General features: G+C 40.5%; 1 protein-coding gene across 1 annotated transcript; it reads right to left on the bottom strand.

The window, feature by feature from the left end:
- Positions 1–19: 19 nt before the first annotated feature.
- On the bottom strand, positions 20–14,871 carry NARS1 (asparaginyl-tRNA synthetase 1). The gene is made up of 15 exons (XM_069467965.1): positions 14,748–14,871; positions 13,600–13,679; positions 11,519–11,584; positions 11,334–11,426; positions 11,161–11,250; positions 9,752–9,830; positions 8,655–8,725; positions 7,294–7,380; positions 5,835–6,056; positions 5,525–5,724; positions 5,013–5,148; positions 4,608–4,721; positions 2,124–2,255; positions 1,674–1,805; positions 20–1,149 (listed from the first exon to the last, which is right to left on the bottom strand). Exons 1-15 carry the CDS (start codon positions 14,788–14,790, stop codon positions 1,018–1,020), a joined length of 1,677 nt encoding a protein of 558 aa, XP_069324066.1. The 5' UTR covers positions 14,791–14,871; the 3' UTR covers positions 20–1,017.
- Between the last annotated feature and the right edge of the window lie 8,838 nt (positions 14,872–23,709).

Raw genomic sequence — 23,709 nt, 5'->3', positions numbered from 1 at the left:
CTTTAAGAAAATTAAGCCACAAAGAGTTTTTACGTGTGTTCATTTATTGATTGCTGGAAATACAGCCTATTGAGAATACATGACATGCATTTGGGGGAGAAATTAACTAAATCTGAAATGAAGCCATTCAAGAAGCCTGCTGTGAGTTAATAAGGTAGCACAGATTAGATCTAAGGACGTGGCGGGGGCAACTCAAACAGCCACTTACAGTTGTTATTAAGATGCTGGCAGCAAATTGTTTTTGAACTTATTTATTCTTAATTACTTAGGAATTACCAGGAAAGAAGATCAGTCTGCCTCTTTAGCTTAAACTAATGCTAAGAGGGATGCTGTGAATCATTTAAGTACCCCCCCAAATTATGCTCTTATTTCATATTAAGGAAATTCCATTTTTACAAATTCTCCCATATCAATTTGTATGCATCAGAATTATAAGCAGCTATGGAGACTTAGAAAAGGTTAATAACTGATGCAAAACACTTGCACATTCATTTGATTCTAGTATCTACTGATGAATTATACCCTGTTCTAATACCAGCAGATTTTCACACCATATTGCCAATTTCCCCCCAAGATGTTTGTTTTAACCCAATGATGCAATAAAATAAATTAGAGAATTCCAGTTACACTTAAAAGGACAGAAAGACTAAGTTACTGGAATGTCTTCGACCATAATTTAAAACTGTTTAATTATGTATATAACCCAAAAATTATGACCTGTAATTAGATAAAAAGCTGAAATGTATCCATAACTATAGAGTTACTTGCCATATATTTTCCCCAAACTTTGTAATGGCTATTTTTCTTAAAATGACAACATCAACATCACTTGATGTTCAAGTAATTTGGGCTACTTTTTATGGTAGTAGGAATAAAAAACATAGAGAACAGAAATAGTTTATACCCCAATGGAACAAAAAGGGAAGATTCTGGCTTTTTGTTTTTTGTTTTTCTTAAAGAGGCAGCCTATTCCTTTCATGAACCATATTCTCTCCTTCATGCTGCAGGAGGACTTGGTCATGGCTTGCAGCGCTGGACAAACCGGGGGTATAAGCACACATCTCGGATGTGATATCTATTCAGGATCCAAGTTAAGAACCGTTCCAGACCCAAGCCATATCCTCCATGAGGACACGTACCGTATTTTCTCTGTTTAAAGAAAAGAGAGAGAGAAAAATCAATGTTATCATCTAAAATGGTTAAAATTTTCCATGGTGAGGAGTTGGCTCACTGCGGTTAAGAATTCAATCCTTAATCTACATTGCCTTCATGAACCATGTGTAAAGGAATAATTTGGTATGAAAAATAAACCAGGGATTAAGTACCACTCTGGAAAGAAGAGATTTCAGACTCTTACCCTGAGTTAGTGTCTCTTTACCCAGGGAAAAGGAAGGATAGTACTAGATACTGGTGGGATCTAATGACAGATTTTTTAAAATTCAGATGCAATGAGCCAGGCCAGCTGTTAAACAGGTCTGCAAATGAACTGACATGTAACTTGGCCAAGAGAAAACTGGTAATAGTCACATGCCACATCATTATAACCAGGAACCTGAAAACAGCTCATCCAAACACCAAAGTACTACCCTGAATTCTCTCCTTATAAACATTTCAATGTACACAGAACTATTGTGATGAAAAAATTTTAAAGAATGTTTAAGACTTGTTTTTACCTGATCTGTATACCAGTAGTAGGGAGTGGGGTCAATCCCTTCCCTTTTATAACCTGCCAGCATTTCTTCACTGTCCCAGATACGCATTGAGCCTCCCACAATCTCACCAACATTGGGCATTAAGACGTCAACCTTTAAATATAAGCAAGAATAAAATGCACGGTTAGTGCCAGACTGTCAGACACGACACTGCCCTGGAGCTTAAATGAAAATTACAATTCAGCTCTGAGGGCTAAAGGAGGTATTGTGATCATGCAAAATTCAAATATTATTTAGATTCTCTAGTTTACAAAGCATGTTGACCCTAATCAGAGGAGGAAAAAACCCACTTTTTAAAATATTGTCATTCTAGATATACAATATTTGCCATGAGCTGTATCTTATTACGGATGACACTCCCCACCCCCTTAAAAAGCAAAATGACTAATACTCTGTGAATCACAAACTGACAGATTCAGTAAGACGGGAATCCTCAGGACATCGCTGCATATAGAAGGACTTGATCTCCACAGGAAATCGACACAGCAAGATTGGTTCATTAATGGTGTCTGTCATCAGTCTCTCAGGAGCTTCTGGGATATCCTGAGGTTAAACAAGACTTCATTAACATTTACAGCTCCAAACGCAACAAGACAGCAGCGGCTCTTTCACCCGTATCAGCTCTTCCTTCCATTAATTCAACATAGTAGAGCACACACACCAACCCTTAACCCATACACACTTGTAAGGAACAATTTCTTTCAAAAAGAAATAAATATATTTTTAAAACTCACAGTTACTCAATGAGCTGTAAAAAAAACCGACCTTCTTTTACAGTGTATCTTAACCACCATGCTGCTTGAGGAACGAAAACCAAAAAAACAAAAAGAGAAACAAAAGCAAAGCCCAAGCTGTGACTAGACACTGCTGTTTTTCCAGTGGCCTGTTTTGTTTAGCTCTGAAGTGAACGTGGTCCATTTAGTTCCGTAAGGCACAAGGTGATCAGTGAATGACGCCGCAGAACATCATTGATCCATACACTGAGTACGTTATGAATGACACTAATCTTTAAACTCTCCTGTAAGCTGTACTTCTTTCCTGTTATAATCAATCAGTCATGCCTTTAATGATAGTAAGGCACAAGCATAAGACAAATAACCAATGTCAAATTTATAAGTGTAACCACACCTGGAATAGCTAGCCAAGAAATGTTACATAATGATGGATCAAGTTAATCCGTTCCTCTCTCAAAACATCCTTCAGTACCACACATAAATTCAAGTTAAAACTGAAAACTCTTGTTCCAGTAAAAACTGATCGAGAGAACAGAAGACTCATTGATTTGCTTGATGTAAGAACTGACACGGAATGCAGCAACCCCACAGCACACACCCGTTTCCAAGCTCTGGTCCCTTAGCTTGTATCTGCTTTACACACTGGGCTTCTGTGTAAGATGTAATTAGGGAAGTGGGGTCTTATTGCACACCTCAAAAAGTCTGAAGGCCATTTATCTACTCTAGTGTCCTCATATGTATGGGGTGATAGCAACGTACAGTAAATGCTGACAGGCACTGAGGGCTCCCTGTGCCATGGACCCCATAGAGATAAGGAACCAGAGAGCGGGGCCACTGGTCTTCAGTCATACAGCAGGGAGGGACAGAGGGGGCAGCCAAGCCCACTTGGAGGGGGGTGCTTCCGACTCCGCAGCTTGTGTTTTTCCCACTCACACTACCTAGCTAACAATTACGTATACTAATAGTATTAAGTTTTCAGTACAAAATTGTATTATACATCATAAACTGAATCACAAAACAATGAGTGCTTTATATAGTCCTAGTAGTATATTGTTTCTTCTCTGTATAAATTCCTTCTAAGAACCAAAACTCTAGTTAGCAGCAGCTACTCACATTTCACCTGTAAAATAATTACATTTGCAAATATTATGTAAAGCGTGGTTAAAAGCACAGGAAAGAGGGCGTGGAATGGCGTTAAAAATTTGCACCCCCAATGCATGCTGGAAGGGTGTTTTTCAGGCAAAAAACAATGCTAAGTTTATCTGGGGCACTAGGCTACCCTCCTCACCAAGGCCGCCTCTCTTGGTTTTGCATTTTAACCAGCAGCTATCTTCTTTGAATTGCCTTCCATGTAAAGGAGTTTTAAAACACTGTTTTGGGGGGAATGAATCCCTTTTGAAAGCACAAGATAATTTCTCCAGAAAAACAAAACACACACATACATTTTGCATGTAATTTCAGGGCTTCACAACCTTCTAGAGCATCCCTGTCAGCCTAGAGAATTTTGAGTAGAGCTCATAAGTGGAGGCCAAGGAACAATCATGAAAGAAGAGAAAGAAGCAAAGGATGAGATGTGAAAGGCGGCTAAAAAGTTGCTACTGGCCAGGCGCGGTGGCTCACGCCTGTAATCCTAGCACTCTGGGAGGCCGAGGCGGGTGGATCGCTCGAGGTCAGGAGTTCGAGACCAGCCTGAGCAAGAGCGAGACCCCCGTCTCTACTAAAAATAGAAAGAAATTATATGGACAACTAAAATATATATATACAAAAAATTAGCCGGGCATGGTGGCACATGTCTGTAGTCCCAGCCACTCGGGAGGCTGAGGCAGTAGGATCGCTTAAGCCCAGGAGTTTGAGGTTGCTGTGAGCTAGGCTGACGCCACGGCACTCACTCTAGCCCGGGCAACAGAGCGAGACTCTGTCTCAAAAAAAAAAAAAAAAAAAGTTGCTACCATTTACCGGATGCTACAGAAAAGGCACCTGTTCTGAGGCTTCCCTACATCTATTAACTCAGTGAATCCTCAGACAACCCCATGACGCATGTTCTGCTATGACCATTTACTTGAGGACAAGCATATGCCTCTTACTAGTTAATTAGCCAGAAGCAGCAAGCCACTGGAACACAATACCACCTTTAAAACAATGATTAGAGAGAAATACATACTTCTCCAAATTCATAGAAAGTTCCATCTTCTTTTTTTATATCATGTTCTTTTAGCCACACAATAGCATCTGAATAGTTCATCCTTTTGAAAGGCCGTTTGGGAGGCTTAAAGTTCTATTGTAAAAAGGAAAAATACAGTATATATTAAGAAACCACTAACACTAAAATTTCCATTAAAAGAAAACATTTACCATTATAATAAAATATTCCTTCAGACTAAAAAACTATGCAGGCATTCCTAAAATGGAAAACATATGAACCTCTTTTTACGTAAGTTAAAATAGAATAAAATTATTGACAATTCCTAATATCACCATCAACTCTACAAAAGCTGTGAAGGCTTCACTGTCTTCCAAAAAAATGTCCAAAATACAACTTTTTATTTCTACAAACACTACACCTTACCGGGTTGAGGTCATACACTATACTTGCTGCAGGGGACTTCAAGACTCTATCTACCACGTCACAGACCAAGTCCTCCAATCGGTTCAGGAGGTCCTCAAAGGTCAGGAAAGGGCACTCGGCTTCCACGTGAGTGTATCTGAAGAACAAGACACTAGCTCAGAACCACTCTTCTCTTATGCTGGTTTCAAAAGTAAGGATTTTAACATTGGTAAACTCATACAAGTAAAATTCCAACGATGCTAACCAATTCCCAACTCGGCAAATTAGTTTCGGACTCCCCTCTTGCCACCTGAGTGATGGTTTCCTATTTATTCCTTAACACATAAAGGATCAAGGCCAAGCGCAAAAACAGACCTTAGCTAATGGCCTGAGAAGGCAAAACTTCTTAACATGTTCTTCCATTATCCTAATAGATCAAAAATTTTTACATAGCTATCATTTACCTCTACAAAAAATTTCATCTCTGAAGACATTTTCTAAAACTAAATAAAAACAAAAAGACAATTTCATACTCAGCCAGGTGCCTTCGTGTTCTGGACTGTTCCGCCCTGTATGACTGTGCCACACAAAAAACATCCCCCAGGGCTGGAAGGCAGGTCTCCAGGTACAACTGAGAGGACTGAGTCAAAAATGCCTCTTCCCCGAAATAGTCAAGCTTGAAGAGCGTAGCACCCCCTTCCACTTGCGTTTGCACTAGTGTCGGAGGCGTAACCTGTTCAAATGGAACGGAGGAGGAAATAAAGGCCTAGCGTGAGTACCGCCATTCAGGTTTCAAAATGGCAAAGGAGGTATTTTTTGCAAAAGCTGACAAACCACACTTACTTCACAGTAGCCCCTATCAAAAAAGTGATCTCGAAAGCACCTGGTGACCATGGAACGTGCTTTTAGGATTTTGGACATGTTTTCTCCTCGGATCATCATGTGTCTGTTGTTGAGCTGGACATCGACGTCAGACTCTTCGTTGATCAAGTTATCAGCGCCTCCAGCAGGGGCCAACCCAAGCAGTTCCCAGAAGTCACAACTCAGCTCGTGGCCCCCTGGAGCCTGAATGTTTTAAAAGTAGGGTGAGGAGAAAGAAAAGGAGGGAGAAGGAAATACAAAATTAACACTATTGAAAATTTTTACATCAAAATTTTTGGTAAGCTGGTGTTTCTAAAAACCTCATCATTATTAGCCTTGCAAAGACCCAATAATTCAATTTTTTATTGATATTTTTACATTTACTATTTCAGAGTAAATACACACATACATTCCTAAAAATAGAAAAGCACAAACTGGAAAATAACCTGTAATCCCCCAACCTGGAGGAACTACTAACTACTGTTCACATTTTGGTGTATCTTTCTATCGTCTGCCCACTAATTTAAATTAACATATTTACCCATACTGAAAAACTCCTCAAATGTAAAGATTTTACTGAGAGCTGTTTATTTTTGGAACACATATACAATAAAAATTCAAATTCCCCTAATAATTCCATTAAAAGCAGTTCATTTTAAAAGCCACACGTCTTGGAACATATAATTATCTTATTACCAAACACTGGATACCAAGTAACATGATAACAACCACTCCATTTTGCAATCACATTACTTCCAAGGAAAACTCAGTGAACTTGAATCAGATATTCATTACTATATTCTTACTATAATCTATTCTTACTATAGATTCTTTTACAGAATTCTGTGAGACCTTTTATCAATACTTCTAGCTGATTAGGAGGACTCTGTTTGCTCCCTCTTGTGGTTAATATGTAGCATTTGTTTGTTTTCTTTCCTAGCCAACAAATATAACCACAGTAGTTATGTGAACTGTAATTACCAACAAGTAACTGTAACTGGGATAGGTTATGTGCCTGTTGGCTAAAGAAGAAACAGTTCTTTGAATATGGGAGTTATGTTTAACTTTTTTTAAAAAGAGGGTTTCAAATTCTATTTAAAAAGTTTCAGATTTAGGTTACTATTCTTCTCTGAAATTTTCTGGATGGGTTACTAAGTTTTTATTTCCACCTAGCTGAAAAGTTATTAATATACTCACAGCAAAGTAGCTATTTTATAGCCTGTGAGGTTTATTCAGGAATAATTATAAGGTTGAAAACCCCTGCATTCTTTTTATCATATGAGTTGTACAGGGCACGTATTTCACTGTTAAAGGCACAATAAATTTAGCACGTGCTTCATATTTGTGTATTTATACTCCAAGCACCAAAAGTACAAAGACATTGCAAAACAAACAAACACACACCTATTCATTCACCCAGGGAAGAACTCAATCCACTCACCTGCTTGCCCTTTGGGGTAAGTTTTAGCATTCCATACACTGCAACACTACTCTCAGTAGACAAGACTAATCCATTGTAACACTGGCACTATAAAAAGGTCAAAGTGTAAATTTAGTTATTCACATTGATACTAAAATATCTTAACATACAGAAAATTAGAAGAATTATTTACAAACAAGTTATCTGGTCAAATACTAGTAAAATAAAAAGAAGGCCACTGATTTGTAATATTAATAAAGAACAGCTATTTTTGTGGAAGACAAAGATTTATCTATAGATACACACATGTATGTAAATACACAAATTATATACATACATATGCATAAATGACACTAACCCACATAATTTAAAAATATCCAGTTTATTTTTACTTTTTAAAATCTGGACTATTAAAATAATATACAGAGCCCATCTACACCATGAGCGTCAATTCTTGCTAAAGTCATTAGGAGAAAAGTGAGGGGAAACTTTAAAATGGAGGGATCAGGCTGTCAACACCTGAACCCACTAGTCATAGCAGAAGACAATGAGACATTATTTACGTGCCTCTTGATGTGATGCAACTGGAAGAACAGAGCTTTGCCCATGAAGTATAACAATTGTGCCAAAAAATTGAACGGAATCCTATCTAACCTCCAGTTTATAAAAAAGAGGATAGAGAAACTGCTAAATAACACCACAAGGATGCAATGAACCAAATCTACAGTGTGAGAAGTTCCACAGGACAATTGAACAGGCTTTTTTTCAATAAATAAATAGCAAGGGGAAGAAAAAAGAGAATGAAAAGGGAGCATTTTTATAGATTAAAGGAGATTTCAGTCACATGAACTAAATGCAGCATGTAGGTTTTGTTTGGATCCTCATTCAAATTAAGCAACTATTTTAAAAAGGAACTACAAACGGATTGGGAGAATCTGGATATTAGGTAACATTTAACAGTTGTATTAATTTGGGTGAGGGTCTGACAATGGTAGGTGATCACGTTAAAATAACTTTTCTCAGAGATCCATGTGCACGTGTATTTGTATGAAATGACATGATGTGTGAGGGGCTGACAAATTCCAAGGATTGGCCAAATATTGGTAGTTACTGAAGCTGAGTAATGGACACATGAGGATTCCTCATACTGTCCTACTTTTTATGTGTTGGAAATTTTCCATAATAAAAGCATTTCCCCCGGCTTTATTAAGATATAATTAACAAAAATAGTATGTGTTTATGGCATACAATGTGATGTTTTGATACATGTTATCTGCTGTGAATATAAGTTTAAAAATGTATACAGATGCTAGAATTCCCAAAATAATACAGAAAATTGCTGAAAAAAAATCTAATTTTCAGACATAAAGGAAGACATTTACCAAATCATCCGACAAGACACACTGAAGATAACCTGTACCATCCCGCAATACCAGAAACATTAAATTCTTCCCTAAAAAATGAGAAATAAAAATTTAGCCAGGCTGTTCTCAAGACACTACAGATTACTTTCTTATAACTTAATCTTATGTAAAGGAACCTCTCAGGTTAAACATTGAAAGTTCAAACATCCCACACAGCTCGCTTCCTTTAAGTACTCACTGATAATAATGCTACTCAGAATTTGTAAAGCATTTTATTTCCACCATACTGTACTTCAAATCCTACGTGATCCCATGATCCTCATGACCAGGGGCAAGCAGACAGTAGCAACATGAGTTAAGGGATTAAGCCTTCTTCACCCTTGAATCCCCTGCAATGTCTAGCATAGTACTGTGTGCTCAGTGGAAGAGGCATAAATATTGTTGAATGGAATCACTGTCTTATTTATGTGCCATTGCTTTTTGTGAAAGATTTGATAATCACTTATAATAACAAAATGAAACATAAAATAATGTTTATGTATCACATGACATATAATATCATAATAAAATAATAAAAAGAGAAAGGGAAAACAAAATATCGGGACCAAGGGAGAAACAGAATGCAAATATACTAATAATAAGAGTAAAAACTATGGCCATGTTTCAGATTTAGATCTGAACTTCCTGTAATACATCCCATTTTTCATTAAATAATTAAAATTCAATTTGACAAATATTTACTGGATAACTCCACATCACTGTGAGTGCTTAAAGTTAAAACACCATTTAAATAATTTGTAAACTTTCAATAGTCATTTTAAGCAAGAACAAATTTAGGATGTAAGTCACTATATCCTTTAAAGCTGGGCACAGTAGCTCACACCTATAGTCCCAGCTACTCAGGAAGCTGAGCGGGGAGGATCCCTTGAGCACAGGAGCTCAAGTCCAGCCTGGGCAACGTAGCGAGACTCTGTCTCTGAAAAAATTAAAGAAAAAAAAGCCAGCATACAAAAAAAAACCCCTAAATATGAACCCAAGTAAATGTTTTTATGTTTTTCTTCATCCAAGACCAGGGATATTTAAAATTAAAAAGAAAGAAAAGCTGTACTGTTTACCTTGCCTACGCAGCCTGTGGACCCAGCCAAACACTTTCACTCTTTGGCCTCTATATCCTTCTAATGCATGAATCTTCACCTGTTAAATTAAAATAAATAATATTTGACCAATCATGTCATTTATACATATCAACTTTTTCACTAATATTAGACGGATGGTTACAAAGCGTTAAAAAATCACAAATGGTGCAAAACTGAAGAGAGTGACTCTACTGCAGGTCAGAACCAACAAATTTCACCATATTAAAGTGGTTCAAAAAAAATTCAAGTCTTTTTTTTAGTACAAAACTGGCAATGAGAAACAATCAGAAGAATTTCAGATATTGCTATATAAAATCAAGTAATAAATGAATTCGATTTGTCACAAGTGGAGCACCTGCCCCTACAACGGCAACAGTCCTAGTCCACATGGGACCTTTTCCGTGACCCCACAGTCCTTCAATACAGTCCAGGACTTGGAATCTAAAAAGGTAGCTTTTTGCTTGGGGGATGAAAGAGAGAAGAGATGAACAGAGGAAGGGGCTGATGAACGCAGCCAAGAAAACAGCTCCATCATTAAGGAAACAGGAAAAATATAACAATTTATCAGCAATAAAAACTACAGGAAATCAAACCATGTCCATTCATAGTCTAGTGATCTGTTTGGGTTCCAGAAAGAAAAGGAAGAAGAGTGAACCCAATTTCACAAAACCACAAACATGAGTCTCACCCTGTTGTCCAGACTGGAGTGCAGTGGCACAATCACAGCTCACTGTAACCTTGAACTCCTGGGCTCAAGTGATCCTCCTGCCTCAGCCTCCCCCATAGCTGGGACTACAAATGAACTCCACCATGCTGGCTAATTTTTCTTATTTTTTTAAAGACAGGGTCTCATGATGTTGCCCAGGCTGGTCTTAAACTCCTGGCCTCAAGCAATCCTCTTACCTCAGCCTCCTGAGTTGCTGGGATTACAGGTGTGAGCCACTGCACTCAGCTTATCTATTTATGTATTTACTTATTTATTTTTCATGGCATGATTTTATCATGAATTTTTTAGCTATTTAAATAAACCATAAAAATCACAGATTGCAACCTCTTCATTCTATGATAAGGAAACTGATACTAGAAAGGGTATACAATCACTTGACCAACAACACACAGTACAGCCAGGCCTGGATACCAGGTCTGCTGGTGTTCAGTTTGGACAGAATTCATTTAATAAGCAATTATGCAATAATTGAACTCTGAACTCTGCAATAAAATGAACCTCTAAAGAACTAGCCACATAACTCTAAAACGTTATTTCTCTTTATCCTTTCTAAAAGGAAAGTAAAAACAGAATGAACAAACCATGTGGCATGCCCTCAAACACAGAAATAAGGATCTGATGTAGCCAAGTCCATAATATTCAAAATGATATACACACTTACACATTTTGCTTCTGGAAGACTGGAATCATTTGTAATGGTAATCTTTTTTGCCTCTTCTAGGTTCTTTTCTCTTCGCAAATTATCTTCTGCCTTTTGACAATAAAGCAATTTGTTAAAGTGGCGTCGGGTGTTACGACTCTAACACTGTTCACAGTGGCAAATTCCTTACTCACCTCTTTCTTTTCTCGGGATTCACTCTTCATTTGTTCCCTATGCCACATTTTTTTAATATTTTTCATCTGTGATTTAGAAATAACATCCCACCTCTAAAGAGATAAACAGATATTTAATTTTTTCAAGACCTCTATGAAAATTTATTCACAAAATATAATTCTGTAAAGTTTTTGGTTCACCCTACCTCATTTTCCTTTTGTGAATCTACGTAAATAGTAGGAAATGGTTCTTTTCCAACTGTCATCAATGCCTTGGGTGGAGAGGGAGAAAAAAAGATATTTCTTTAATGTATGATACTTAAAATCAGAATAACATCTTAATTATGAGGCAACTTCAACAATCCAGAATATCAACAAGAGCCAACAAAAAAGCATAGAGACCTCAACAGCCAGAGGTTGACATTGGCAGTGACTGGCTGAATATACTAAGAAGAACTTTGTTTAAACTAGAAGCCCTCAAGTCCTCTCACAAACAATTCCAGCAAGTTCAGTCATACAGAATACAGTTCCCCAGGACAGACTAGAAGTAACACTAAACTTTACGTGGCTGTAGTGACCAGCACAGATACACTGACAACAGAAGAGACACCTAATAGCAAAAGCCAAGTGCAGGTGACATCTAAAAGGTTAGTGCTCTGTAAGAAATCATAGAAGTGTGTTAGACATTTTTGAAACTCAACAAAATAATGATCAAGTACACAAAAGGCAAAGCTTCATTTAATTTGAAAAATTCCTACATGTAGAATACCTGTTTTCACCAAACACATCAGGCATTGCTGTGCTATATATCATTTAATAGCTTATATTTTGTGTTCTTTTATTAAATAGTTGAAAGTATATGAAAGATGATATTTTATTGCTTCAAACATTCTTTCAAAAATCTCTTCCAAGTTATTAAACCAAACAAGAAATGCAATGAGTTATTCTCTCCTTGTAAGATCTTAAGCTTACAAAAGCTGACCTTTTCTAAAGGGACATTAGTCTCAGAGGGGGAGGGAATCTGGATCTTTTGAAAACATCCAAGAGAGTTCATTTTTTTTAACAATTAGATGTCATAGGGCTCTGTGTAGGTCATTTGGAATTCATTCACTACCTGACAGTCTGCAGTACTGTCATTAATAAATGCAAAGAGATCCCTCCTTTATATCACTGCAACTGAAAGAACCACACTGCCATTCCCCAAATCAGAACAGCACACTTTTGCTAACAGAAACATTCTGTTGGCATTCACCTAAATGGTATCTGTCAGTTTTGGGGAGCCACAAGGAGGCATTCAATAACCCAGAAATGAGAGAAAGATTTCCCTTTAAGAGTTAAAAAGCAAAACTCATGTATGACATCCCAAAGCACAATCATATGGTATAACCTAAAAGACGAGAGAATGCTCCCAGGTTAGGAGGATTTAGTAACTAAATAAATGTTGTAACACAGTTAACAAAAAGGGGGATTGGCCAGGCATGGATGCACAGAAAAAGGAGTGTCAGGGCACTGCTTTGCCTAGGTAAGACCCAAGGAAGGAACTTTCAGTCATCTTCCTTATGTGGCAGTGGTAGCCAACACATCCTAGCCTTTCGAGTTCAAAAGTTAAGTCCATGGAATACTTTAAAAAGGGTGTGTTGGGCCACACCTTAACCTGATGCAATTAGTTACCTAACATCCATGTTCTAGGTCCAAGCTTTAAAAGAACCTATTTGATTTCTACTTGGCTGTCCATGTAAGTCTGCATAGAAAGAGTGTGTTAAACTCATTTGAGGATTCTAGGTCCTGAGAAATAACACAATAATAAATTGGCATTCTATTAATAGCTTCAAGCTCCAGACTCATGTGTCTGCTTTGAGAAATGGGTCCATTCTTGGTGTGCTGATCTAACTCAGGTCTTTGAGCCTTAGGGTGAGGAGTCCACTCTGGATTGTGGCAAATTCACTAAAAGGCCTTTTAGCAGTCATCTGACTAAGGAAAGGTGATTTTTATTTTTACAAGAGTTGAAAAACCAGCAGTCTGACTCATTGGATAGAAAAATTCCAAGATACAATGCCACGTGGCAAAGAAGAAAAAAGACACCTTTTTAAAATGTTCAAATAAGTTTAGACTTTGATCATCTAAACAGTTTTAAAGCTACATATCTATATATATTCCTTCCTTTCCCTTTTCTGAAAATATGCTTTAAAATCTAGTGTTTGAAAAAAAAATTCTTGACAAGTCACACAATAACTGATATTAAGTCATTAATAAATGCAGTCATTTTCCTAATGAGAAGAGACACTACCTTGAGACCCGTTTTAAATGGTTTCTCCTTGGTTCCATCTCCCGTTGTATCATTTCCCTCTCGATCTGAGACATACAGCTCTGTTGTTTTACAAAATGAGAATAAGTTATTTGTTTGGCCAATAATTATCAGTCACCTTTATACTGCAACTACTTTATTCATGCTTTACCTTTGTAAACAGAACCCGCATCTGAGCAGAAAAAATGAGGTCAATAAGAAACTAATATCCTAATTATTTTCCTATTCCCCCATTTCAATGATATCCATCTCATAAAAACATATTACAAATTCAGCTTTTCAAAATGAACTCTAATAATTTTAATTTTTCTAATATTGACTAATTATTCTATCTACTTAAATACCCCAAAATAATGCAAGGGCTTTGAAGCTGACCAGACCTACACTGGAATCTTGAATGTTGTACCTTAAAAGGCATGGTGACCCGGGGAAATTTTCTTAACTATTCTGAGCTTATTTCTTAGTCTATAAAATAAGAAAAAACAATCCCCACCTTGAAGGGTTGTACTGAGGATGAAATAAAATAACGCAAACAAATCAGATATCAAAATGCCAGTGCAGAGACGGCAAATAAATACCAAGTTCCCTCGTCTTTAAAGGAAACTGAAGCTCTGAGGTTAGACAAATTGCAAAAGGCCTCACAACTAGTAGGGCTGAACAGTGACATTAATCCAGGTCTCCTAAACCTTTTCTTTTTTTCCCTACTGCACCGTAAGGTCTCCCTGGAAATTTCAATAAAAATAAGGCTGAGTGAAAGAGAATTAGAATTTTAATGTCCTTTACTGACGATCACTTTGAAGAACTGCACATTTGGGGGCTACACTATGTCTGAACCCCTCCCAGCGCCCAAGTCTCAGCGCAATCACGGGATTTTTCGCAGTGGGGCAGGGCCGGAGCGGCCGGTGTCGCAGCGTCGGGGCACACAGGGCTCGGGGAAGCCCCAGCCTGGCCCATCTCTCGGGCCCCGCCAGGGGCCAGCTCCCTCATCTCCTCCCTCCCTCCAGTCGGTCCGCAAACATTTGTGGAGCGCCCACTCTGTGCCTGACACTAAGATAAGCGTTGGAATTCGGCTGGAGTAGAGTTCCTAACCCCAGACAGGGAGCATCGCGCCATACACCGAGCTCACCCACCTAGCACCATCCCTGCGGTCGCTCTGGTCACCTCCAAGGACATCAACCGCTACACCGCCACCGCCTTATCACCCCAACGTGCACCCAAGGCTTCCCGGACTTGAGCATTGCATCATGCAATGTAGTGCCGAGGTCGCCCTAGTGAGTCAGCCGAGCGTCGGGACCCCATTGGTTACGGGAGGTGGGCGAGCGGCGCTCGGGCCGCCATCTTTGATCAGGGAAGAGGCAACTTCCGGGTCCGGAAGCTCACTGCCCCGCTCCTGACCCCGAGACCCCGGCGCCGCTTCCATCTTGCGCCCTTCGGTCTCCACCTCGCAAACTTTCTTTTCTGAATCCTTCACTTCTGCCCCAACTGGAGACGCGCCTGGTCCTCTTGCAAACCAGGCCAAAGATGTCCAGATCCCCAAAGGCTGCCATGCTAGTTTAATTAACGTCATCAGCAAGCGTATTGAACGCCAGCAGCAAGATAGGGTGAGCCGTGGTGGAGATGGAGAACTGCCCTGTCTCGTAAGCAGGAAGAAGCTCTACCTTTCTAACTTCAATGAACGCACGTACCCCTGTGTGTGGAACAAGAACTATGGTATCTTTATTATCATTTAATGTTTTAATAATCACTATTGGGGCTGCCGTAATAATGTAGTGGGAAGAAGCAGGGCTTCGGAATACACACTGGGTGGGGATTCTTTCTGGTTCTGCCTTTTACTCACTGTGTGTCTTTAGATAAATTACCTAACCTGAATGAGCTTCAGTTTCCCTGTTTGTGAAAGACAATATAAGTTCGCTGCCCAGCTTGTAAGAGGTACTAATAAAGGGTAGCTATCATTACTCTCAATTAGTGGAATACCAGAGTTTGTCCTTGAGGCAAAGGAAATTTTTTTTTTTTGAGACAGAGTCTCACTCTGTTGAGTGCCGTGGCATCAGCCTAGCTCACAGCAACCTCAAACTCCTGGGCTCAAGCAATCCTCCTGCCTCAGTCTCCCGAGTAGCTGGGACTACAGGCATGTGCCACCATGCCCGGCTAATTTTTCTATATATATATTTTTCAGCTGTCCATATAATTTCTGTCTAATTTTTTAGTAGAGACGGGGTCTCGCTCTTGCTCAGGCTGGTCTCAAACTCCTGAGCTCAAACAATCCACCTGCGTCAGCCTCCCAAGTGCTAGGATTACAGGCGTGAGCCACCGTGCCCGGCCGGAAAACATTTTTTGTTAGGAAAGACCCACTCTCCAAATAACTCCATACATAGCTTCCAGACCTATCAAGATGGTGAACCAAATACTTTTCCTAAAGAGTGTTTCACCCAATTTCATGGACTTTCTTTTTCCCTCCTTGCTGAATGTTTTCTGTTTGCCCATGTATTAGTTATCTGTTGCTACAAAGTATATTACCCCAAACCTTAGCAGTTTAAAACAACAAACGTTTATACCTCACACAGTTTCTGAGGGTCAGGTATAAGGAAGTAGCTCAGATGGGAGTTCTGGCTCAGGGTCCCTCAGGAACATGCTGTGGGCAGGGGCTGCAGTCATCTGAAGACATGACTGGGTGAGGATCAGCTACAGGGTCGCTCACATGGCTGTTGGTGAAAGGCCTCAATTCCTCGCCAGGTGGGGCTCCCCATAGGTCTTCTAATGACACAGCAGCTGACTTCCCCCAAAGCAAGTGATCAGAGAGAGAGAGAATTAGTTACCTTTTGTTTTATAATAAATTACCCCCAAACTTCAAACATTTGTTAGCACATATTTCTGTGGACCAGGAATCTGGGCACTGAATGTTTCTAAAGGCTGCAATCAGAGTGTCAGCTGGGGCTGCAGTCATCTTAATTGAAGATTCTTAAGTCTCATCTAGGGTGGTTCCTCTCCCATAGTCATTCAAGTGGGTATTGACCAGAGTTCTCCCTCAGTTCCTTGCTACATGGGCCTCTCCATAGGGCAGCCTGCTTCATCAGCACAAGCAAGCAAGATAGAAGTCACAGTCTCTTGTTGTCTAATCTCAGAAGTAACACGCTGGCCAGGTGCAGTTGCTCACACCTATAATGCCAGCATTTGGAAGGCCAAGATGGGAGGATCACTTGAGGCCAGGAGATCGAGACCAGGCTGGGCAACATAGTGAGACCTCATCTCTACAAAAAATTTAAAAATTAGCTGAGCCTGGTGGCATGTGCCTGTAGTCCCAGCTACTCTGGAGGCTGAGGCAGGAGGATCACTTGAGCTCACGAGTTCAAGGCTGCAGTGAGCTGCCATTGCACCACTGCACCCCAGCCTGACCGACAGAATGAGACACTGTCTCAAAAAATAATAATAATTAAGTAAAATAAGAAGTAACATCCCATTGCTTTTACCATACATGTTAAGTTCAGTAGAAACGAGTCACATGGTCCAGCCCACACTCAAAGGAAGGTAATACACGAGGGCATAAATACTAGGAGGTGGGAATCACAGGGCCGTCTGAGAAAGCTGCCTACCACAGTGACCAAAAGTGAAGCTGCAGCGCCTTTTATAACCTAATTTGTTAGGTGACATTTCATTATTTCTGGCATATTCTATTGGTCACATAGACCAACCCCGGTACAACAAGGGAGTTAACACCAGGAGATGGAGGTCAGTGGCACCATCTTTGAGGCTGCCCACCACAGCCTGCAGCCAATGGGGACATTTGCAGGAGAACAGAGGGAGAGGAGTGGTAAGGGTACTTACTCCCCCAGCTGCCTTGTGGCAGGCTGGCTGTACCCTCTTGCCATAGCTTCTGCCAGATGGCACCACGGGACTGTCATCTGAACTGCCCTTTATGAATTTTGTTTTATCTGATTCTTAAAATTGGATGTACACAGCAACATTACATTATGAAATAAAAAGTATGTACACAGGACTGGCCTGAGCAGGAAGCTACAGAAGAAGGCGACTTAGATCTCTACCCCTTCCTCAGTCCACACCTATAACCTCACAGGATTTCTCTATTTCCGGTTAGTGCAGGATGGAAGAAATGGGCCTGGTACTGACGTCTGCATAATGTGCTGGCACATACCAGAAGTGAGCAGCTATTATATTCTAGCCTTACTTGGGCATGGCTCTAAAAAGGTAGCAGTGAGGGGAAATTATCTCAGATGGTAAAATTCTGAGCACTATGACTGGTTTTCCACATCTCAGGTAAGGAGAGATGGCCTGAAGGGACTGAAGGACACTGGCTCAAGGGTTGGCCAGTTAACCAGGGACTTGGAACAAGATTAAAGATTAGGTACAGGAGATCTGGTGGGGCAGTATGTAGATGGACCCTTTTGAATGGGCACAGAATGTGAAGATTTCTTGTCCTGTGTAAATATCCATAAGGAGGCATTCTGTATGGAGGTCTTTGTAATCTGTGGATGTTGGCTTTTCCCCAAAAACACCCCAGTTCTTGCTAAAAGAGCCCATATATGAAGTGGCTATAGTAACAGGCTGGAGGCTATACATGGGTCCAACCTCACGGACTGTCTTTCATCACATCTCACTGGCCACTGCCACTGTTGAGTACCCAACAGGGTACTCAGAAGTCAACTTTGAGAACCCAAGAGGACACCATTCTTTGAGAGGACTAGCTGGCCACTTGGTGGCAGGTAAATTACATAGGACTCCTGAAGAAGGCAGCAATGTGCCTCCCAAATCTAGACACACAGTGCACGTGTGTTGATGTGCCTTCTCTGCCTGCGACACCAACATTTGTGGATTTACAGAATCATGTATCCATCTCCATGGTACATTCACCTCTAACCAGGGAACATATTTTCAGTAAAGGAAGTATGACAGTGAGCTCATACCTATGGAATTCAGTGGTCTAACCAAGTGCTTTGTGTTAAGTTAGATTATTGGGTTTTTTTGTTTGGTTTTCTTGCCAAAACCATACATAAGAGCAGGGCTTATTACTGAATATATTCGGATATGCTCCCCTCTCCTACACAGGAAGAATATACTTCCCTGCTTCATTTATTTTGGGCTTAGCATGTGGATTTTCTTTGACCACAGGCTATTAGCAGATGTGATACAAGCAAAGGTTTATAATGTGCTTGTATAATTGAGCTTGTTTTCTTGCTTCTACCGTCACCATGGGAAGAACATGCCCTAACTGGCCCACTGGTCCAAGGAAGGTGAGAGACATATGCAGAAGACCTGGACCCAATCTGCAGTGTGCTAACAAGCCCAACTGAACTCAGCACAGACCAGCTGGCCCTTTGATGCAGGAGTGAAACGTAAATGATTGTGTTAGACCTCTGAGTTTTGGGGGCATTTTGGTACACATCTTTATTGTGGCAATAGTAGACTGATAATACCCTGTTACTCAGAAGCATCTGGCTTAAAAGAATAATTGAATGGCCTACTGGGAGTCACTTATGGCACCTGTGAGTGTGCCATGTATACTTTAAACCAGTAGCCAATATAGGGTGAAATCTTCCCCACAGTGGAATGCATGTTACTGATTTTTTCGTGAGTATTTGTTGAGTTTAAAGAACTCTCCAGGTATCTCCCTTTCGATGAAATAATTGAGATGTCTGTGACCCACTCTGAGGTCAGTGGGCAGGAATCTTTACTGCTATTTTGTGAAGAAAGACCACCTCTCCTAATACCGGTGAAGACCACAGGATTGGGAAGTGGGAGAAGGGACTACAGCTCCATGGCTACCGCAGACCCCCTCTCCCAGCTAGGCTCAGTGTCTGCCCCCACACCCCAATAAAAAATAATGTGGGCGGGGCCGCCTCCCCTTGTTCCCGGGGGCCATCCTCTCTTCATCTGCCCACCGCAGGCATTGTACTCCCCTGTAACCGCTGTGTCTGCTAGTGGCCCTTACACAACACCACTAGACTGTAGGTAAGATGCCTTGCTGGCATCTTTGCCGAGCACTTAGCAGAGCCTTATGCTCAGCACTTGGCAACTCTTAGGCGGACGCGCTCATTTAGTCCGACTCCCTCTGGAAGCAGAAATTTCCTTAAAGCATCGCTGAAAGGGTTACTTCCAGGAACACTGAAGGTTGTGCCCCTTATTGAATGAATGGGTGAGTGAATGAATGAATGGCATTGTTTTTTCTGTCTCATTCCGACTCTGGCCAGCTGGGGCGCCCTTCTCTTGAGGTCCCCAGTGTTCCACCTCTGCGCCCACTCAGGTTTGTACTGAAGGTACACCTGCAGCAGGCGTGGAATGTGCTTCTCTGATCTTACGCTGAGGGGCCCCCACGGGCCACCGTAACTCCGGCCTGGGTTTAGGGCACGAGACGCCGTCGCCGCCATGTTGTCTCTGGGCCACTTCCGCATTTCCTGCACTTAGTCCTGCTCTTCCGGCTCCCTGCCCAAGGCGCCGCACCACCGGATGTGGGGGCAAGCTGAGGGCTCTTCAAAGTTGCGGGAATGGTGACTTCCGGGCGCTTTTTCCGAGTATACTCACAGACGTCTTCAGAGAGCCTCGTGCTTGCAGCTTTTTTGCTCCTCAAAACAAGCTTCGGAGAAAGAAGCAGCAAAAATCACTGCAGGCGCCCCAGGGCTTCTTTTTTTGTCTCACGACCGGGGCTCTGAGAGAGACCAGCAGTGTTCGTTTAGTTCACGAATCAGTGAAGTAATCCGAAACTCCCGGTAATACTTAAAATATTTGTAACTGTGAACTACAAGCGGGAGTTACTACGAGGAAACAATCTGAGGAACTGAAAACGTAAATCTTTTCCTTGTAGAGTTGGGTTTAAGCGCTTAGGTTTGCTGGTTAATTTACTCCTTGAAGAACTTTTATTTCAGTGATTCCCAGGCTGCTTCATGTTCGTGAAGTGCTTGCTTGTAAGCCCCTTATCTTTCTGTCTCTCTAAAAAAAATTAAAAGTCCTTCTGGGTGCGCAATGTTTAAGGAAGGTGAATAATGATAACTCTTGTGCAAGAGCTCTGAAGGGAGATCCTGGCCACGGAACACAGAATTCTTATTTTCTTGACCCTGGTCAAGTCTCTTAACCTTTCTGAGACCCAGATGTTTCGATTGTAAAGTGATAATAACCCTTCTCTGAAAGGTTATTGGGAGGATAATACGAGATCAAGTATACCAAAATGCCTAGTATGTACTTACATGCAGTAAGCCTTCTGAAGTAGGATATAAATGGCATTAATAGTTAATCAGTTATTCTTTTGTTCCATGATATGCATGAAGCAAACCTGTGAGCCTTAAAACTTCTGAGGGCTGCTCGTGGACCCCTCCTCCCTCTCCAGTCTGTCATAAGGTGTCAGACTCTGTAGGTCCTTCTTACTGCCCCCAACTCTGAAGGAGTGACCTCTCTTGCTTCAAGCTATTAAATGGGAGTTAGCTGACAGCTCTCTCTTGAAACCTACAAACTTCCCTGCCTCAACACTAATCCTTTCCTTCCCCAACCTCTCTCTCCACCTGTCTTCTGGATTCCCCACAACTCTCCAATCTTATCTCCACACTACAGCCAGGCGAACACTTAAAAATATAAACATCATTTTGTTCTCTATCTGGCAACCTTCTGTGGACTTCCTTTTGCTGGCAGAGTCCACCTCAACATCCTTACGGGTTCAGCAGGCTATGTGTTCTCTAGCCTATCATTGCTTTCTAAAGGCATAACTAACTTCAGCCTTGGCTGATTTCTTCATTGAATTGGCCTGGGTACGATGTGGAATTGGGGGTAGCTGTTAACAAAGGTGAAAACAGCATCAAATAAAATTTTCTCCATAGAGGTGGGGAAACTTTCAAAACAGAATAAATTGTGTCCTCTGAAAGCAACGAAGAAGTCCTGTAGGTTGGTTTGAAGAACAATCTTTTATCAGTTTAGTAAGAGTTGAGGCTCTCGGGGTTTCAGGGGGTCTCAGAGACCCAGCTGACGGTTTCTTAGTTTATCAGTTTTTTGCTGTTGGGACAGGTCATAAAAGTATTTTCACCCCAAGCCACAACATCCTAAGAAATATCTCAGTCTTGGACAAATTCAGTAAATTTAAAAGAGTCCTTCTGAGTTCTTATTTACTCAAAATGCTTGCAGTGATAACATTCTGATGCAGGTTTTCCAGAAACTTGCACCAAAGCTCTACTTTTAGAAATAGTCCCTGTGTTATTTTTATTAAACTCTTCAATGAGCATAAAGTTTTTATGTTGGTAACACAAAATTTAAATAAGGAAGCTGAAGGTAGATGGGAATCCCCAGATGGGTGGTAACCAGAGACTTCCTATAGGGTTTCCATAGACTGGTTTATTCATTATGCAGCTTGGTTCAGCAGAACCGTTTCATAATGAAACTGCAAGATGACTCCCAGTGGGCAAATCAACCTCTATGCTAAAGGCTGATTCTTATCACCTGGGAGAATTGATTCCTGATGAGAAATGGTAGACTAAAAAACCCTCCCACATTGACTTCACAAGCCAGATCCAGTATCTTTAATCCTCTCGTGGAAAAAAAAGCAAGAAGACATTCCAGGACTATGACAGCCTTCGAGAATGATTGCTATTATTTAAGAGCATCAGGGCCCACACGAACATTGGTAATCTTTCCCACTGGAGATCGTAAAGGGTTACCTAGAGTGAGGTAACCTATAACCTAACTTTGGCTGGAGTACCTTGGGTTTTTAGCCACCATACTTGATCGGGAGTTTGGATTTCTCTCCATATTAGAATTTTCCTTCCTCATATGTTTAGTGTAAATAACTGCATTATAATTTTATTCAGTTTTGAAGCAAAATTCCTAATAATTTTTAAACCGTGAGTTATTTCTTTCTATGCATCTTATTATTGAGATCATGTTAGCCGATAATTGATTGGACAATATAGAGGCAAATCCATACAGGTCTTTGAATCTGGAACATTCTCTCAAATTCTGTTGGAGCTTTCTACATTTTTGATGTGACTTTAAGATGTTACCCAGACTTTTCTGAGGGCAAAGAAAATGTATGTGCATATAAATAGCCTAACAAAACACACTGCTCTCTGTCTATAGCCATGTACAGGAAGTCCCCGTCTCTGCCCACTACCAGTCACCCAGGAGGGCAAAGTAAAGAGCTGGGGGTTGCTGCTCTAGTGAGAAATGTGTAGGCTCAGAAGAGTCTCAATTTGGGAGGATTTATGACTTGAGCAGGAAAAATATTAAGTCAAGTTACCCTTTTTGGCTTAGAAATCATTTCTATTTTTTATTATTTATTTTTCGGAAAAGATAATATATTCATATGGCTCAAAATTTAAAAACCATGAAAAGGTAATTCCATTTTTAAAAGTCTCGTGCCCTGTAACCACTTTTACTAAAGTTTCTTTTTTTATCTTTGTAGAGTTTCTTGATGAAAATATGGCTATTTTCCTCCCAATCTACCTTCTATATTCTTTCCTTCCTTTCTTTAAAAAAGCTTTTTTTGAGGTATAAATAATATACAGCAAAGTACACATATTGAAAGTGTGCAATTTGATATATTTTAACTATGTACATGCCTGTGAAGCCTTCACCACAATCAGGGATAGTGAACATAACATATCTATCACCCCAAAAGTTTTCTTATCACTTTGTAATCCTTCTCTCATGCATTTCCCTGTGGGGGCTGGGCCTAGAAGAAAGGATGGATGGGTGGATGGATGGATGGAAAGAACGTGAGCAGGTGAATGAAGGGTCAGGTGAAAACACCTGCCTGAAGCTGCTTGTTTGCTGTGTGCAAATGTCAGCTGAAAACAGCTGACCTGTATGGAAATTGTTAAAGAAATTAACAAATGGTCCCAACCCTTTGCACGTGTCCTTGGAAATAAGTACTGGGAGGACCTTAGCTGGGGAGGCCATTTTCTTTTTCAGAGTTTGGTTTCTTCTCCTCTCTCTTAATGCTGCGTGTTTGGAGTGATTATTCATTTTCTTCACTATGGAGCTCCGGAGCAAAAAGCAGCCGCTACAAGTGGCGACCCCGATGTGGTTCAGAAATCTGTGCATCCAGGGAGTGTTTTTGTCGTCTGGGCTACGAGAGGAATCATCCCAGTAAGGAATAGTCCC

This window comes from Eulemur rufifrons, chromosome 5 (genome assembly GCF_041146395.1).
Source record: "Eulemur rufifrons isolate Redbay chromosome 5, OSU_ERuf_1, whole genome shotgun sequence".
Taxonomy (NCBI): domain Eukaryota; kingdom Metazoa; phylum Chordata; class Mammalia; order Primates; family Lemuridae; genus Eulemur; species Eulemur rufifrons.
Note: the sequence above shows the minus strand (reverse complement) of the source record. Positions and strands in the feature narration are given on the sequence as shown.